Source organism: Panthera uncia, chromosome X, assembly GCF_023721935.1.
Source record: "Panthera uncia isolate 11264 chromosome X, Puncia_PCG_1.0, whole genome shotgun sequence".
Lineage (NCBI taxonomy): Eukaryota > Metazoa > Chordata > Mammalia > Carnivora > Felidae > Panthera > Panthera uncia.
Window position 1 is genome coordinate 104009941 of NC_064817.1, and position 16780 is coordinate 104026720.

The 16780-nt window shown below is 37.4% G+C and overlaps 1 protein-coding gene across 1 annotated transcript; it reads right to left on the minus strand.

The window, feature by feature from the left end:
• Positions 1-15578: 15578 nt before the first annotated feature.
• LOC125931397 (olfactory receptor 10A4-like) lies at positions 15579-16484 on the minus strand. The gene has a single exon (XM_049643293.1). The coding sequence runs from the start codon at positions 16482-16484 to the stop codon at positions 15579-15581; it is 906 nt and encodes a 301-aa protein (XP_049499250.1).
• Between the last annotated feature and the right edge of the window lie 296 nt (positions 16485-16780).

Genomic DNA, 16780 nt, shown 5'->3' on the forward strand with positions numbered 1-16780 from the left:
TCGGTCAGTTAAGTGTCCATCTCTTGGTTTTGGCTCAGGTCATGATCTCACAGCTTTTGAGTTTGAGCTCTGCATCAGGCTTTGTTCTGGCAGTGCAGAGTCTGCTTGGGATTCTGTCTCTCCCTCTCTCTCTTCCCCTTCCCTGCTCATAATCTCTCTCTCTCCCAAAATAAATAAATAAAGGTAAAAAACATGTACACAGATATAGAATAAAATATAGATATGTGTGTATATACATAGATTTTCTAGTTCTGTCCACCAAGAGGGCCTAGAAATAATAACACCCCAGTAGGAAAAAGCACACCTAGGCACAGCTCTTGTTTTCTAAACACCATTCTCCAATAAAAACAACCAGGGCTTCTTGAAGAAATGGATGATTCTAGGGCTGGGGCAGGTAAAATACAAGATGAAGCTAGAGTATCTTGTAGTGCTGGGAAGTGCTTTTAAAAAACTCCAAAACAATAGGCTTATGTCAAAAGGATGTAGGACCCAACCTGGAAAAGTTCCCAATGGCTGAAGCTGGAGAAATTGGAGCGACAATAAAATAATATTATTGTATTTTAACTCAAAGATTACTGATATAAATAAATAATTGAATAATTTGTATTACAGGAGAATTCCAATAAAATAGAAGGAATGAAGGAAATAGAAAATTACCATTAGAATAGTACAATAATTTCTGTAGGTGAGATGTACTGATAATTGCCAAGATTAGTGAGTGAAACCTTAAGGATAAATGGGATATTTGCATTTCCCTCAAATATTATAAATTTCTGTGGTTAAGATATATTTACAAATTTCTTGGTACTCCTCCCTCTAGGAGATAGAATTTAATTCTCCTCCGTTTAAATATGGGCCAGACTTAGTGACTTGCTTATATCAGAAAGACTATGAAGTATAACTGAGTATGTATGTATGTACTATGTGCGTAACTTCACAGTAAAAAACCTAGAAGACACCACCTTGGCCAAGTGCCCAAAGCTAACATCACCAGTGTTATATCATGTACCCCCTGATATCAGGAACTGAGAAAGGCACTTTGCCTCTGTGGTATTCTTTTTCTTAACATATGACCCCAGTCTAATCTTGAGAAGACATCAGACAAGGCCAAATTAAGGGACATGGCACAAAATAACTAACCAACATTCCTCAAATGTGCCAGGGTTATGGAAGACAAGGAAGGGCAAAGAACCTGTCAGATTGGAGGAGACTAAGGAGGTATGACAAGCAAATACAATGTGGCATTCTGCATTTGGTTCCAGGACAGAAAAAAGGACATCAGTGCAAAAACTGGAATCCTAATAAAGTCTGTAGTTTAGTTAATAGTAATGTTACCAATGTTAATTTCGGTGAATGTGTCATGGTGATGGAATGTATTAACGTTAGAGGAAGCTGGATAAAGATTATACAGAAACTCTCCATAGTATTCTTGCAAGTCTTCTATAAATCTAAACTTATTTTAAATTATTTTTAAGTGGGCAAAAGATCTGAACAGATATTTTACAAAGACAAATATACGAATGGCCAATACACGTGAAAAAGTACTCAGTATCATTAGTCATTGGAGAAAGGCAAATTAAAACCACAATGAGATAATCAATACACACCCACCTGAACAGTTAAAATTAAGAAAACTGTCAACACCAAATGTGGGAAACGATGTGGAGCAATCAAAGCTTTGCTACATTTGATTGGGAGTATAAAATGATATAATTTTAGAAAACGGTCCTGTGATTTCTTACAAAACCAAATTAACTTAATACCGAGCAATTGCACTCCTACATATTTACTCAATATAAACAAAATATATGCCCATTTAAAAATTTTACATGAACTTTCATAGAAGATTTAACCATAATAAGGTATCACAATTCCAGATTTCAAGTTATACTACAAAGCTGTAGTAATCAAAATAGTATGGTACTGGCACTAAACTACACACATAGATCAAAGGAATAGGATAGAAAGCCCAGAAAGAAACCCATGATTATATAGTCAATTAATCTTCGACAAAAGAGGCAAGAGTATGCATTGGGAAAAAGACAGTTTTTCAACAAATGGTATTTGGAAAACTGGACAGCTACATGCAAAAGAAGGAAACTGGACCAATTTCTTATACCACACACAAAAATAAACTAAAAATGGATTCAAGACCTAAATGTGAGACCTGAAACCATAAAAAATCCTAGAAGACAGCACAGGCAGTAATTTCTCTGACATCAGCTATAGCAACATTTTTCTAGATATGTCTCCTGAGGCAGGGGAAACAAAAGGAAAAATAAATTGTTGGGACTGCATCAAAATAAAAAAGCTTCTGCAGAACAAAGGAAATATTCAACAAAACCAAAAGACAACCTACTGAATAGGAGGAGATACTTGCAAATGACATATCTGATAAAGGGTTAGTATCCAAAATACGTAATGAACTCTGCAATTCAACACCAAAAGAATAAACAATCCAATTAAAAATGGGCAGAAGACATGAACAGACATTTCTCCAAAGAAGACATACAGATGACCAACAGACACATGAAAAGATGATCAACATCCCTCCTCATCAGGTAAATGCAAATGGAAACCACAATGAGTTATGACCTCATACCTGTCAGAATGGCTACAATCAAGACAAGAAACAAGAAGTGTTGGCAAGGATGTGGAGAGAAAGGAATCGTCTTGTGTTGTTGGTGGGAATGCAAATTTGTGCAGCCACTGTGGAAAACAGTATGGAGGTTCCTCAAAAAGTCAGAAATAGAACTACCCTATGATCCAGTAATTGTAGTAGTATTTACGCAAAGAATACAAAAACACTAATTTGAAAGGATATATGCACCCCTATGTTTATTGCAGCATTATTTACAATAGCCAAGTTATAGAACAGCCCAAATGTCTCTTGATAGATGAATGGGTAAAGAAGATATGGTATATATACAACGGAATATTATTCAGCCATAAAAATGAATGAAATCTTGCCATTTGCAACAACATGGATGGAGCTAGAGAATATAATACTAAGTAAAATAAGTCAGTCAGAGAAAGACAAATACCATATGATTTCACTCAGAAGTGGAATGTAAGAAACAAAATGAACAAAGGAAAAAAGAGAGAGAGAGAGAGAGAGAAACCAAGAAACAGATTCTTAAATATAAAGAACAAACTCATGGTTACTGGAGGGGATGTGGGTGAAGGGATGGGTAAAACAGGTGATAGGGATTAAGAGTATACTTAACATGATCAGCACTGAGTAATGTATAGAATTATTGAATCACTATATTGTACACCTGAAACTATATAACACTGTATGTTAACTATACTGGAATTAAAATTAAAAAATTAATACAATTTTAAAAAAGATTTAATCATAATAGCCCAAAACTGGAAACAACCCAGGGGTCTATCAATATGAGAATGGATAAACTTTGCCATATTCATAAAATTAAGCATTACAATAATAAGAAACAAACTACAGACTACACGGAACAATATATATGAATCTCAAAAACATTATTTTGTGTAAAGAAAACTTCACATACAAAAGTACTTTCTGTCTTATTACATGCATATGAAGTTCCAGAGCCTACAAGATTAACTTATTATAGGCAAACATCAGAACAATGTTTGTTTCTGGAGGGATGGGGCAAAGATTGACTGGGTTAGGGAATGAGAGAATTCTGGGATAATGGTAACGTTTTATATTTTTAAAGGCATTGAAGTTACACACACGTGTGCATTTGTAAAATGTCTTCAAATGTGGCTTTAAGGCTTTTGTACTTCAGTGTATGTAAAATTCACATCAAAAGAAAATCTATAAACAAATATTTATCTCTGGTTAATGATATACATTCTGAAGAATTTAGGTATGAATGTATTAATGTTTGCAGTTTACTTTGAAATGTGTCAAACAATAAGATGGATTGATGGATGGAGGGGGAGTCAGATGCATATCTGATGAAGCAAGTGTAGTAAAATGTTAATAGTAGAATTTTGGTTGTGGAATTTTAGGTGTTCATTTTTAAATATGTTCAACTTTGTTCTGAAAATTATGAAAAAACTTATATTAAAATTTTGGAAAAATACATAGTTATTAAATTAACAATTTCAGTTGAATGGTATACATAAAACATCAAAGAAATAATGTTCAGTGCCATCGCTTTAATAAAACAGAGTATATTTTGGACATGTTACTATGAAAACAAAATAAAAATTTGGCACCTAAATAATTGTCAAGCTGGAATTAAGAAGACACATAAGCCATGAAATGTTTACTAGCTGGATGCCAAAGGCTTGGTGTCAAAGTGGCTGAAGGTGAGAGTGTTTAAAGTTGATACAAACTTAAATGGTAACCAAAGACATTATGGCCATTGGACAACATTTAATTATTACCAAGCTACTGCTATGTGTTGGCTAGCTGTTATATCCTGAGAAAGAAATTACTTCATGGGACAAAAAGGGGCAGAATAAGTGAGACAGTGCTGAATTGGTAACAGATATTCAAAAGGATAAAGAAGGGTTAGAGTAGCACAGAAGAGAGCAAAGGCTGTAGTTGTTCGATATCACTATCAGGATCTTGACATTGTGTCCCAGAATCCCAAGGAAGTCACGTTGCAAAGACAAGGAACTCCAACCCATGGAGATTCCCACATCCTAGGAAAGCAAGTTCCATGGCCCTTGCCAGACTTGCTTTTTCCTTCCTTGGTACATTCTAGAGTAGTGGTTCTTAACTAAGGGAGTTCCATCTATTAGAATGTATTTGGAAAATTGTGGAGATATTTTGGCTGTCACAATGTTTGGAAGGTGCTACCGACATTTAGTGGATGGAGGCCAGTGATGCTAGTTGTTCTGAAATGTGTGGGATAATGCCATATAATAAACAGTTATTCTGTATCCCACACAGTTTTCAAAATATTCTAGCAAGCTTTATTAATATAGACGAGAAAAAATAATATAGGTGAAAAAAACCATTTGTAATTATCTGAATTTTGTCTTACCTCAACAGTAGCTTTTATTGTATTGTTTTCCTGTTATTTATATTTTACTTTCTTACATGTAATGGCTCCCAATCCTCTTACTTTTCTTAAATATAAACTTATTCACTTCAAGTTGGTGCAATCATGTATATCATTATGTTGTCTGATGTAGTCATGCCATTGCATTTATATATTGAAATAAATAGCATTTTATTGTAAATTACTTTCCTTTCATTTCTCATTCATATTTCAGTTAGGTCACTATATTGATTTTTTTGAAATTATAAATATAGGTAGGTTATATTATCTATGAACTTCATTTCAAGATAGTGAAGGGGGAGTCACAAAATATTTGTTATCAAGAGGGAGTATTAGGTCTCATAGGAATGAAAACCACTGATCTAGTGCTAAGAAGGCAAGATGAATATGGATAATAAGTAAGGATTGAGGTTGTTGAAATCCTGGCTTATTATTACCAAAGTAGAAGGAACAAATCATCAGTATGAGTGAACCACTAGAGCAGAAAGTTTCTGCCTAAAGGAACCATTACTAGTGTGTGTCAGGCTCTTTTCTCCAGCTTGCCATTTCATGCTCACAACAACCCTATAAGATAGGTACTGTTATCCCCATTTTTTGGCTGAGGTCATTGGACTTGAAAAAGATGAAGTTGCTCAAGTTCTCTTAATCATTGAGTGGCAGAGCCTAGAGTAGAGCTCAAGTCTTTCTCATGCCAAAGACACATGTTTTCTATTATCTTACTCAGGCTCTCTAAGAGCAAGCTGGAGAAGAAAGTGCTGGACATCCCCATCCCTCTACAGAATAATCAGTCCATGAAGATACATGAGTGAGGATCTTACAGCATTTTTTGAGAGCTTTAAGCTGTGCTAAGAAATCATAAAATAATAACACAGAAACCCCTGCCAATGAATTTCTAACCTAATTGGATACATAAAATGTATGATATGTACAAGGTTAAATTAGAGGAAGGAGAGAAAATGGTGATAGCTGGAGGAATAGCAAGGACAGTTGTGTGTGTGTGCGTGTGCGTGTGTGTGTGTGTGTGTGTGGGAGAGAGAGAGAGAGAGAGAGAGAGATGTGCCATGTGTGTCTGAAGGAAATTTCAACAAAGGTGTACTGAGTGCCCACTATGTGCATGGTAAAAAACAAAAAGAGATTGAAAACCTAATGAAATGATGGGGCAGGAAACCAGTCTTTGAGGAGGTGGGAGGAGATGGGGCCAGAGCACAGGTGTAAGGGCACACCTATTTGTCAGAGTCCGGAGGCCCACAGGAGAAGGGGATTGCAAAAGGAAAGAAATGTGGGAGGCAGAGTATGGAATCACCAGCCAGCCCTGCTCTGCAAAGGCCAGGATGAAGTCATCCTTACCCATTGAGCAAGAGTCAATAGAGGAGGGGTAAGTTGAGAGGCCAAAAGACCAGAAAAGGTTTGGGACATGCTGTGGGCATAAATAAAGCCAAAGAATCAACAATAGATGAATAAAAGATTGTGGAGCTGCCTGCAGGGCTCTGGTGAAGTTAAGCTGCAGGGATTTATGCATTTGTTGATTATCCACTTTGAACGCTACCCATAGTAAATACTCAACCCCAGGCAGCCGCCTCTGCAACCTCCCCGCTCTCGGCCCCCTAGCCAATGTTCTGTCTCATGTTTTCCTAAATTGTGGGCAATCTGAGCAACAAATTATGAAGACAGAGTATACACATACACGGTTGGCTGTTATAATCAAAATTTACAACAAAATTAATCTGACACATATTTAATGATATGCATAATTGTTATTGTACTGGGTGGCAATTAGGCATAAATTGTAAACAGTTCACATAAATGCCTGTAATTAGAATTACTTCCACACAGTTAAACTAAATTCTTGGTTTCTTTGTTGAGTTTGTCAGCTCTTGTATATCCCTCAACTGTATCCACCTCAACAGTGCAGATACAGAGTTGGCATTAATCAACCACCTTCATCAAGCACTTGTTATCATTAGAAGATGCTATCTGGGGTCTTCTCACCAAATAACTATCTCTGGCTGCCACTCCTAGTGTCCTTTCATCTTGTGCCCATCAAGAGCCAGCCCTCTCTCATGAAGCCTTCTGCCAAACTCAGAGGGTCTTCCCTACCCCCTCACAAGGGATTTCAGGTGGGGACAGAGGAGAAAAGCTTGTTGACTAGTGGCAACATAGGGGAAGAAATGGGTTCTGAATCTTATTATCTGGGACACCAGGGGCAAGTGGATCACAGGGCAAGGGAAAATGGCTGAATTCAACACACATACATCCTCCTCTCTGCCCCTGATCTACAGTCATCTTCATAGCTGGCCTTAAGGGGATAGATTCATACTAAAAAGAAAACCCTGCTCCAGCCTAACCCTCAACACATCCTTCCCTTAATTCAATGAAGTTATTACCTGAAATGCCTTAAACTTCAGACTCGAGTTTCTTTTATTTGTCCATTAAAAATAAATGGTTTTATATACACAATGGAATACTACTTGGCAATGAGAAAGAATGAAATATGGCCTTTTATAGCAATGTGGATGGAACTGGAGAGTGTTATGTTAAGTGAAATAAGTCATACAGAGAAAGATACCATATGTTTTCACTTTTATGTGGATCCTGAGAAACTTCACAGAAGACCATGGGGGAGGGGAAGGGAAAAAAAAGTTAGAGATGGAGGGAGGCAAACCATGAGAGATTCTTAAAAACTGAGAATAAACTGAGGGTTGATGGGGGTGGGAGGGAGGGGAAAGTGGGTGATGGGCATTGAGGAGGGCACCTGTTGGGATGAGCACTGGGGGTTGTATGGAAACCAATCTGACAATAAATTTCATATTTAAAAGAAATAAATGGTTTTTAAAAACCCCAAAAAAGCCAGAATATTGATGGGAGTACTTGTCAGTAGACTAAGCTTCAGAATCAGATAGACCTGGATGCTACAACATTCTAGCAGTGAAATTTTGGTGTTTACTCTCTCTGAACCTCAATTTCCTCATCTGTAAAATTGTGATAATAATTGAGTCTGCAATGTATGGCTGTTATAGGTTTCTTATGAAGATTTTATGTACATAAAACATTAGTACACTGACTGGAGAATAGTAAAATTTCATTAACTATTAGCTGCATTTATTATTATACTCGTTACTGTTGCTTTTAGCTGTAGCCATGACTTTCTCTTTACTGTGACCATCCCTCCATGTGTTTACTTCTGTAGGAAGAAGAACTGCCGGAAATGAATGGATGAAATGCTAGTGGTGAAATCTGGATGTTGAAGCCACAGATGACCTTAAATAAACTGAACAGCACAGATGGCTCAGACCCTCATCTATATTCCAATTTTGTTAGAGGGAGGTTGGTGCTGACCTGGTACATGGTGGAAACTGGTATTTAGAGGAGGAGATCAAAGTCAGACCATATTAAAATGATCATTAGAAACATTTGCTTAATCACCAAAAATGTATTAACTGAACCCCCAATGCAAGGCACTGGGGAGACAGAAGTGATATAGACAGGATATTTTAGGAAGGGAGAGAGAACATGTCCATTGAGTCTGACAAAGGCACCCATCCTGGGTGGTAGCACCCAGGATGGATGAAGTATTCCTCTCTGCTCAGAAGGCTCAGGGAAGCTTCTCTTCAGAGAAATAGGCCTTAAAGGAAATGTGGGAATGTATTAAATGGTATAATATACATATTTAAAATCCAGTAAGAGTCAAAAGGCATTTTGCTATATAGCTGAATTTTCTGAACTTACTTTTTGCCTCCTAAAATGAAATGGATGCTATGGCTACTATTTTAGTTACCATTCCCCCGTAACAAACTACCCCAAGAATTAGTGAAATAAAACAACAATTGAATTATACTCATGAATTCTATGGGGTGAGAATTTTGATAGGTCACAGAAAGAATAGGTTGTCTCTGCCTCACAATGTCTAGGGTCCTCACCTTGGAAAATTTTATGACTGGAGGGTACCAGACAGCTACAAAGTGGGACCATCTCAAGGCATCTTCCCTCACATATCTGGCAATTGATGCTGATTGTCACTGTCACCTTCTGTTAGTGCTCTGGTAATGCTCTGTTGGTCCAAGATGTCATGGCCATTCTATTTTCAAAGGGAGGGGACCTAGATGTCACTTATCAATGAATAGAATATTGAAGAATTTGAAGATATGAAGTACACCCTACACATTTTGTTTGGACTTCGTTTCTGTCTCCCAAGAACTGTCAACCAGAACACCTCTACATGGCCTCTCCATGTGACTTGGTTTTCTTCAGAGAATAGTGGCCTCAGGATTATTGAACTTCACACATGTTATCTAAGTGCCCCAAAAGCAAATTTACAGAAAACAAGGCAAAAGCTGCATCACTTTTTATGACCCAGCCTTGGAAGTTACATTCTGGGAGCTACTATTGTGCCCACATGCCCTAGTCATTCTCTATTGTTCCAAACTCTCACAATCCTTTTAGGATTAGGGAGATGACATCAATTCTATCTTTTGATAGGAGGAACATAAACGAATTTTGGATATGTTTCAAACCTTCCTTAGCTATCCATCCTTCAAAGCCGCAACGATTGAATACCCACCCATTGACTAAACAAGGGGCGAGAATTCTAAAAGCATTTGTTCATTTATTCATTAAATATGTATTGAATGCTTACTATGAGGCAGGCACATAGGTTCTGGGACACAGACATGAAAAAATATAAATATATAAATGATTACATAATTACCACTTTCTAGGTGCTTCGAAAAATGATGATATATTGAAATGGAGCCTAATTAGATGGAGGTGATCGTATTGGCAGGAAAGTTAATTTAGATGGGGCAACCAGACATTGTCTATCTGATGTCAATTTAAGGACAGTACAGAGGATAAGGAAGAGCTAACTACATCAAGTTTGGGGGAAGGACATTTTAGGCAGAGGAAATAGCATGTGCAAACATTCTGAAGCAGAAAATAATTTACAGATTCAAGAAACTGAAAGAGGATCCCATATGTGGCCAGAACATAGAATAACAATATATGATGAAGTTGAGATCAAACTCTTAGCAATTTAACAGATTCATTCCCCCTTAGCCTGCCTTCCTCTTCTATCACGCACCCTCCTTTTCTTATTTGAGTATATTTGACACAGGGTATTACATTAGTTTCAGGTGTACAACATAGTGATAGACAACTCTATACATTATGCTGTGCTCACATTCATAGCTACCATCTGTCACTATGCAACACTATTACAATACCATTGACTATATTTTCTATGCTGTGCCTTTTATTAGCACCCTCTTTGTTTCTCTGCAATTTACTTGTTGTCAGAAGGATTTTAGTAAGGGAAACATGACAGTTAAGTAAAGAGAGAAGGAAATATGGTTCTTGCAAAAACAATAGGGTGGAGCCAGTCTTGTCTTATTGTTTGGGCTGCCATTAAAAGCCAGATGTCAGACAGTAGAATTCAAAATTTCCAAAAGCTGCTCAATCAACTAATATGTGAAATAGCTTGGTGCCCAACTTGTATTTTACTTGCCAAAGATGATAGGGGGCTCTGGTAAAACCGAGAAGCTTCAGAAGCTTGGCTTCTAGCTTCTGCTTTCAGCTGTCAGACTACTATATAGTAATTGCATACCTCCTTAGTCAATATTTCTTTACTATATCAAAGCAGAAAAGAGCCCAATGACAACATCATCATTATCATCATCATTATAACTTCTAACAAAATAATTAACATGTATTGAATATCTCTAATGCGCCAAGGGTTTTACATACATTATCTCTTTATTTAAAATTTTTAATGTTTATTTTTGAGAGAGAAGGAGACAGAATGTGAGCAGGGGAGGAGCAGAGAGAGAGAGAGGGAGACAGAAAATCTGAAGCAGGATCCAGGCTCTAAGCTGTTAGCAAAGAGCCCAAAGCAGGGTTCAAAGTCACGAACCATGAGGTCATGACCTGAACTAAAGTCTGACACTTAAATGACTGAGCCACCCAGGAGCCCTGTATACATTATCTCTTTTAATGCTCATAAAAGCCTAGTAAGGTAAGATAGATGCTAGTATTGCCATTTTACACATGAGGGATTTAAAGATCAGTGAGGCTAATTTACTTGTCTAAGGTCACAGAGCTAGGACTCAGAAACTAGTCTGTCCTAGTGTTAATCCCACTCTTTAAGCATAATTAAATACTGCAATTTTTTCAGATAGTGAAAAATACAAAGAGGTCCCTGAAAATTTTGCATATGCAGTGCCCCTAAAGCTGAATATTTCTGAATTTCTCCCTTTTATCCAGATGCCTATCTTCATATAGGCCAAATTGAACTGTGTCCTGTGCAAAAGTATCTACCCTTTCTCAAGGCATTGCCTTCATACTCTAATTCAGATTTTTCTCATAGGATTTCTTATTTGTATTCTGGTTTAAGAATCAAGTCCTTAAACTTACACAAACCACCATTTTGAGCTTCAGTTCTCCTTGGAGAGCATGGCATATAATCAGCCTCCTTAAGTACTTTGAATTAAGTGATATGCAGAGAACAGCCTGCGTTTAATAGATCTCCTTACCTGATCTCAATGGGGCACTGTTTCAGGTATTAAAAAGAAGAAACCCAATTAGCTCTAATTGCTGCTCTCCATGGATGTGTTGCCTTCTCATTGGCAGATGGCAGGCAGCTGGTGTTGTGGGAGAGGCAATAACGCTTAAATTTTCCAGGTGGAGATATCCCTCCCTCTTCTTCGCATTTTTCCCCTTCAATGTATTCTACACCTTACAAACCTCCAAGACCTATGACTCTAGATTTAGGAATATGGGTATTAGAAATTAATGACTTTTTCAGTAGAGGCCAGTCCCATTCTCAGAAAGTCAGGCTACTGGATCTTCCCTTGGCTTGGCTTAGTTGAACAAATATTTACTGGGTGTAGGCTGTATGTCTGGGACTGTGTAGGTGGTCCAATAGTTAGACTGAAGAGTTTTCAAGGTAAATTCATATTCTTTTTGTGCTCATAATAGTGCTATATACATAGTGGGTATTTACTTTAGATTTCTAATTAACATATTTATATGTTAAATTTATATTTAAATTTATATTTAACATATTTATGTATTAAATTTATATTTAACAAATGTATTAAAATATGAATAAGTGAATACTTCAGGCTGCCTTTCCAAGGACTCATGGCAATGCTATTGTCTGACCCTCGAGGAAATGCTGAAGATTCTCTACTCCTTACCACAAATTCTACTGTCAAATTTGCCCTAAGACAATCTCTGATTATAAGAACTGGAAGTAAACTTATGACATTATATAATTCAGCTTCTACTTTAGGCAGGTGAACCACTACCCTGCAGGATAAATATCAGCATTATATAATAGAAGAACAATTTACTAGGAGGCAAACAGAGGTATAGCCATCCCCTAATTAATTGTGTGACTTAAGTTATTTAATAATCTTATCTTTTTTATTTATTAAAAAGTGTTTTAATTTTATTTTGAGAGAGAGAGTGAAAGAGAAAGGCAAGGGCAGAGAGAGAGAGAGAGAGAGAGAGAATCCCAAGCAGGTTCCGTGCTGACAGTGCAGAGCCTGACACATGTCTTCATCTTATGAACCTTGAGATCTGAACCGAAATCAAGAGTCTGATGCTTAACCAACTGAGCCACCCAAGTGTCCCAATCATATTTATTTTTAAGTGTTCATTTGAATACCCATTCTGTGTCAGGCCCTGTTCTAGGTGCTGGGAAGATTTGGAGATGAAAGTGGGTTAGAGACAAATGAAATGAATAGGACATACTCTTTGACTTTAAGGAACTCATTAAGTGGAGAGAAAAGACACATATGCAAAGAATTACTGTATAGTGATCAATGCTAAAATAGAAATATATGCAAAGTGCTTCAGTAGCATAGGGAAAAAGAAGGCCTAACTTTAGAGGGGTGGTGAAGGATCAGGGATGTTTCACAGAATTTGCAACACTTGACATCTGATACTTGAGTTAGGCTTGAAGGATGGAAACAGGAGGGGAAATCCAGGAGAGGTGAGGCAGAGGTAAAAAGAAACGCATCATGTGCAAAGTCATGGAGTCATAAAGAGTATGAGATCTTCATTCTGTTCTTAATTGGGGATCCTTGTGGCAGAGGTTGATTAAACACAAGAGGGATGTGGACAAATTTTCGTTGCAGGAAGATCACTCTAGTGACAGTGTAAGTAAGAGCCTAGGAAACCATTCTCATTTCATGCCCAACCTCTTGCCAGCCTTTATGGTTGCACTACCATAGGGGAACGAGAAGAACATCAGATAAACAGCTTGTACTTTTCCCCATTGGTTTTCCATTATAGATATGGGAATACATTGCTAGGCATTGTTATGCTCAATGGATATTGAGCTGCCCTGTCTTGGATGATAGTAACGAATGTTAAATTTAACATCTATGCTATTCACACTTTTTTGATACTTAGGGCACTGTGGGGGAATACAGTAGTAATGACAAGGTCCTTGCCCTTAGAGAGCTTGTAACTTACCTGTGAGAGAAGAGAAGTCTCCTCAGTGTCTAGAGATGCTTCCATGCTACTATATAAAAGTGGGCTGTTTACACTCTGGAAAACAGTGTGGAGGTTCCTCAAAAAATTAAAAATAGACCTACCCTATGACCCAGCAGTAGTACTGCTAGGAATTTACCCAAGGGATACAGGGGTGCTGATGCATAGGGGCACTTGTCCCCCAATGTTTATAGCAGCACTCGCAACAATAGCCAAATTATGGAAAGAGCCTAAATGTCCATCAACTGATGAATGGATAAAGAAATTGTGGTTTATATACACAATGGAGTACTACGTGGCAATGAGAAAGAATGAAATATGGCCCTTTTTAGCAACGTGGATGGAACTGAAGAGTGTTATGCTAAGTGAAATAAGCCATATAGAGAAAGACAGATACCATATGTTTCCACTCTTATGTGGATCCTGAGAAACTTAACAGAAGTCCATGAGGAAGGGGAAGAAAAAAAAGAGGTTAGAGAGAGAGGGAGCCAAAGCATAAGAGACTCTTAAAAACTGAGAACAAACTGAGGGTTGATGGGGGGTGGGAGGGAGGGGAGGGTGGGGGATGGGTATTGAGGAGGACACCTTTTGGGATGAGCACTGGGTGTTGTATGGAAACCAATTTGACAATAAATTTCATATTTAAAAAAAATAAAAATAAATAAATTTAAAAAGTGGGCTGTTTAACAGTTCTATTAGTCAGAGAAAGACAAAAATCATATGATTTCACTCATATGAGGGCTTTAAGAGACAAAACAAATGAACATAAGGGAAGGGAAACAAAAATAATATAAAAACAGGGAGGGGGACAAAACAGAAGACTCATAAATATGGAGAACAAACTGAGGGTTGCTGGAGGGGTTGTGGGAGGGGGGATGGGCTAAATGGGTAAGGGGCATTAAGGAATCTACTCCTGAAATCATTGTTGCACTATATGCTAACTAATTTGGATGTAAATTTTAAAAAAATAAAAAATAAAATAAAAAAATTCTACTTCTTGTACAATTTACAATGATATGTTAGACTTTGATGACTTTTCAGTAAGTAATTTATTTACATGATTCCCACCTCAAAAGGTACACTTCCACTCCACCTAATTTCTCTTCTGAGAAGCAATTAATATCACTGAATTCATATTCCTCAAGTCTATACATCTATAATTAAGTATAAATATTATTTGTTTTACCTTTTGTTACACAAATGGTATCATACTATACACACTGCACTACACTTTGTTGTACTTACAATATACCAGGGAACTCTTTCCATATTAGCACATGTGGAGCTCACTCATTCTTTTATGCTGTTTTTTTTTTTTGTTTATGGATGTACTATATTCCATTGTGTGGATATAATTTAACCTATTGAGCCAGTTAAGTTGATTTTAATCTTTTATTTTAATAAATAATCCTGGAATGAGAAACTAAAATGAATTTTAATCCCATGACATTTTTAACTCATGCATTTTTATCAAGACTTTAGGTGGGAAAAGGAGACAGATTTGGATTTAGATTGCATTACATTATGTTTCTACTCCTTCTCACTTCACATCTAACTCATGTTTTCCTAAGACAAGTCATCTACAGTAATGTCCTCTATGGTCCAAGACAACCATTTTGGGCACTCCTAGATTCTGAGCTCCCCTGAGTTAGTGGAAAGATCATGGATTTGGTGCTAAACAGACCTTGGGTCCAAATTATTATTCTGGTATTATTACTGTCTGCCTGGATTGTTTTGAACAAGTGAATCAATTTCTGGGACTCTGTATCACTCTGTTGTGATATCTGTAAAACTGGGAAAATAACAGTAGCTACCTCACAGTGTTGCTATGAGACTTTAGCACAATAGTCCATGCAAAGAACTTAGCACAGTGCCTAGAACCTACATAATATCCAACAAATCAAAGTTTAACACACTTCTTGTTCGTTAATGTGGATAAAGTTGATGAAACAAAGGAAAACTCATCAATTTCGTAGTAACTATTCTTGACACTGTAGAAAGATTTCCACTTTGCCAGAGTTTTCAGAAAGTGCCAAGAACAACTAGAAAAATCAAACTTTCTTTTAGTGAGGTCTACATTCCTCATTTCACCAATTTTCCCAGAGCTACTTTTACATCCTTGTTTCTTAGGGTGTAAATAATAGGGTTGAGAGCAGGGGTGAGCACTGTATACAGAAGGGAAAGCAACTTCAATAAGTCTTCATACTGTGGCCCTGATGGGAAGCCATAGACAATGCCCAGTGTTCCATAATACAGACTGACCACTATCAGATGGGAGGAACAGGTGGAGAAGGCCCTCTGCTTCCCTGTGGTAGAAGGGATCCTCAGAATGGTGGAGATGATGTGAGTATAAGATGCTAGAGTTAGCATGAAGGGGCCAAGGGCAAATAAAGAGGTACATATAAAAGAGGTCATCTCAGCTACTTGAGTATCAGTGCAGGCCAGTTTCATGATGGGCTTCAAATCACAGAAGAAGTGGTCAATCTCATTGGTCGTGCAGAATGTTAACTGAAAAGTGAGGATCATGAGAAGGATGGGTGCCAGAAATCCAGCCACCCAAGAGGCACCAGCTAGCTGTAAGCAACCCCGGTAGTCCATTATGCTGGAGTAATGCAATGGGTTACAGATGGCTATGTAGCGATCGTAAGACATTACAGCCAGGAAGAAGCATTCTGTGGCTACTAGAGCAGCAAAAAAATAAAACTGGCAAGCACATCCTGGGAAGGAAATAGGCACGTGAGCTGATAACAATGTCCTCAGCATCATGGGCTCAATGGTAGTGGTGTAGCCAATCTCTAGGAAGGAGAAATGGCCAAGAAAGAAATACATGGGGGTGTGAAGGGAGTGATCAGCTGACACCACAGTTAAGATTACAATGTTGCCTATGACAGTCACCACATAGATGACCAGAAATAGCCCAAAAAGAAGAAACTGAAGGCCATGAAGATCCCCAAAACCCAAAAGGATGAATTCTGAAATTTGAGTCATATTTTCTTCTTCATTGCTAGCCATGACTTAGATCTAAAAATAAAAATATAAATATAAAGAATGACCATTGATCAAATATTATTTTTGATCAAACTGCTTAGAAGCATCATACATATCAAGCATAGTTGCCTTCTTCTGGAAGTTCAAGATTCTTAATCTCAATTAATAAATTTGACCACAGTCTCCCCAAGATCCATTTGGAAAGCTAATCCATGACTTCAATTACCCCATAATATATAGAATGTATGGGGCCTTGAAACTGTGACTGTGACACATAAATATGCACATTTTTTCCT